General features: G+C 39.7%; 1 protein-coding gene across 1 annotated transcript; it reads left to right on the top strand.

Moving 5' to 3' along the window:
* The first annotated feature begins 1,691 nt into the window (after positions 1 to 1,691).
* LOC107030018 lies at positions 1,692 to 2,165 on the top strand. Its single transcript, XM_015231427.1, has one exon. The coding sequence runs from the start codon at positions 1,692 to 1,694 to the stop codon at positions 2,163 to 2,165; it is 474 nt and encodes a 157-aa protein (XP_015086913.1).
* The last annotated feature ends 601 nt before the right edge of the window (positions 2,166 to 2,766 follow it).

Consider the following 2,766-nt stretch of genomic DNA (forward strand, 5'->3'; position numbering starts at 1 on the left):
GATGATTTTTCAGTGGTTGGCGTCTCCTTTGAGTGTTTTTTGAATCACTTGGCCGAGGTTCTCTAGAGGTGTCAATATTGCAACCTTGTGCTAAATTGGGAGAAATATCATTTTATGGGGAAAGATTCTATTGTATTGGGTCATCTCATCTCAAAGAAGGGCATAGAGATTGATCGAGCCAAAGTTGAAGTGATAGAGAGACTTCCTCCACCAATATCTGTAAAAGGTGTGAGGAGTTTTCTTGGGCATGCGGGCATTGACCGGAGGTTTATCAAGGATTTTTCAAAAATTGCACATTATTTGTGCAAGTTACTTGAGAAAGAGTGTAAATTTTATTTTGATGAATCTCGTCTGATAGCGTTTGATAAGATGAAGGAGAAGTTGGTGTATACACCCTTTATTATTTCCCCAGATTGGAGTAAGCCATTAGAGGTGAGGTGTGATGCTAGTGGGGTTGCTCTTGTTTATTTTTGGATAAAAGAAGGGATAAAATCCTTCACCCCATTTATTATGCTAGTACAACCCTTATTGAATCTCAAAACAACTATACTTTGAACTGAGCAAGAGCTCCTTGCGGTGGGTTTTGCTTTCGAGAAATTTCTCTCCTATTTGCTTGGCACGAGAGTCATAGTGCATACTTATCATTCTGTTTTGAGATATTTGATGTCAAAGAAGGATGTGAATCCAAGATTGATTAGATGGGTATTATTGTTGCAAGAATTTGACTTTAAAGTGAAAGATAGAAAAGGGACCGAAATCAATATGCGATCACTTGTCCCAATTAGAAGATGAAGCTATCCAAGAGTTGGGTGAAAAGGCTGAAATTGATGATACTTTCCCGAATTAGCATGTTTTGGGCACTTTTAATGACTTGATTCTGTGGTTCGTCGATTTTGCAAATTATATTGACTAGTGATATAGTACCATCAGACTTATCCTTTCATCAAACGAAAAATTTCATGCATGATGTGAAAGAATTCTTTTGGGATGAGCCATATTTATATAGGAGTTGTGCTGATGGTCTTATTCGTCGTTGTATGCTTGAAGTTGAGATCTTAAGTATTTTTGAGGCATGCCACTCCTCACCTGTGGGTGGGCATCATAGTGGTATTCGGATAGCACATAAAATCTTGCAATGTGGCTACTATTGGCCAACCATCCACCAATATGTTCATGAATTCGCTAACGCATGTGATAGGTGCCAAAGAGATTGAGGTATTTCTAGAAGGCAAGAGCTCCCTTTAAATACCATTCTTGTTATTGAGTTGTTTGATGTGTAGGGCATTGACTTTATGGGCGCTTTTGTGAGTTCTCCTGGGAGGGAGTACATTCTTGTGGAGATTGATTATGTGTCAAAATGAGTGGAAGCCATAGCACTTTCAAACAATGAAGGGAAGAGTCGCGTTCTTGAAAAAGAACATATTTTTCAGATTTAGCACCCTTAGAGCCATTATTAGTGATGGGGGATCCCACTTTTGCAACAAGTTGTTTTAAGTTTGTTGGAGAAATATGGGGTTCGCCACAATGTAGGCACTCCTTATCATCTTCAGACAAGTGGGAAAGTTGACGTGTCAATCAAAGAAATCAAGCAAATTCTAGTGAAAACGGTTAATGCTAGAAGAACAAATTGGTCGAGGAGGCTTTAAGATGCTCTTTAGGCCTATTGGACAACATACAAGATTCCCATAGCTATGTCACCATATCAACATGTATATGGGAAGACTTTTCACTTGCCGGTTGAGTTAGAGAATAAGGTCGTGTTGGCAATGAAGAAACTTAAAATGGATTGGAATGAAGCAGAAGAACAGAGATTAAATGGGTTGAATGAGTTTGATGAGTTCCCCTTGAAGTCATATGAAAGTTTAGCCCTCTACAAAGAAAAGATGAAGAAGTACCATGACCAAAAGATTAAAAGGCGCGAATTTGAGGTTGGGGATTTGGTGCTTTTGTTCAACTCTAGGTTGCGCTTGTTTTCGGGCAAAATCAAGTACAAATGGACTGGTCCATTCTTGATCACTCACGTGTTCCCTCATGGTGTAGTTGAGTTATATAACAAGAAGGGTGCAAGGTTCAAGGTAAATGGCAAAGAATCAAAATCTACCTCGGGCATGCGTAAAATGCGAATGAAGTGGTTGAGGCAGACCATCTTGATGAAGTCTGGGTAATCAAAAGTCTTGCCTTGTGCCGCGACGTTGAATTAAGCCCTAATTGGGAGGCAACCCAATATGTATCCTCTAGCAAACTTTAGCTTTTTTCTTGTCTTTATAGGAATAGGTTCATTATTTCGGTTTTCATTTAATGTCATGTGTGAATTTCATTTTATTTCTTTTAGAGTTTTGGCTGGAGATTAGTCTATTGTCCATGTCTAAAAGATGTGCAGAAATTACAAAAAGCATGGCTAATTAGGTGCTAAATGTGCAGGGACCAAACCTATGGAAATCAACAGAAATTGGTCTGGTTTACTGATCTACGGACCAATCAATGGGACGTCATCCCATCGAGGCACGGTCGATGGCATCCGTGGATCAAATGTATGATTTTTTATTTTGTCTAAGTTAGGGAACTATTGACAGATTAGTTGACAGACCGTCGATTAACTTACTGTTCGTCAACGGGGAATCGATAGTTCCCTAGAACCCATGACCTGACCCGACCCGACCCACTATATGTTAAAATAACATACTTTTAGTTACACCCACCTTTTATAATTCTCCCCAACCGTTTACCTCCCCTTCTTTTCTTACCCCCCCCCCCCCCCCCCCCCCC

The sequence above is a fragment of the Solanum pennellii genome, chromosome 9 (assembly GCF_001406875.1).
Source record: "Solanum pennellii chromosome 9, SPENNV200".
NCBI classification, from domain to species: Eukaryota; Viridiplantae; Streptophyta; class Magnoliopsida; order Solanales; family Solanaceae; genus Solanum; species Solanum pennellii.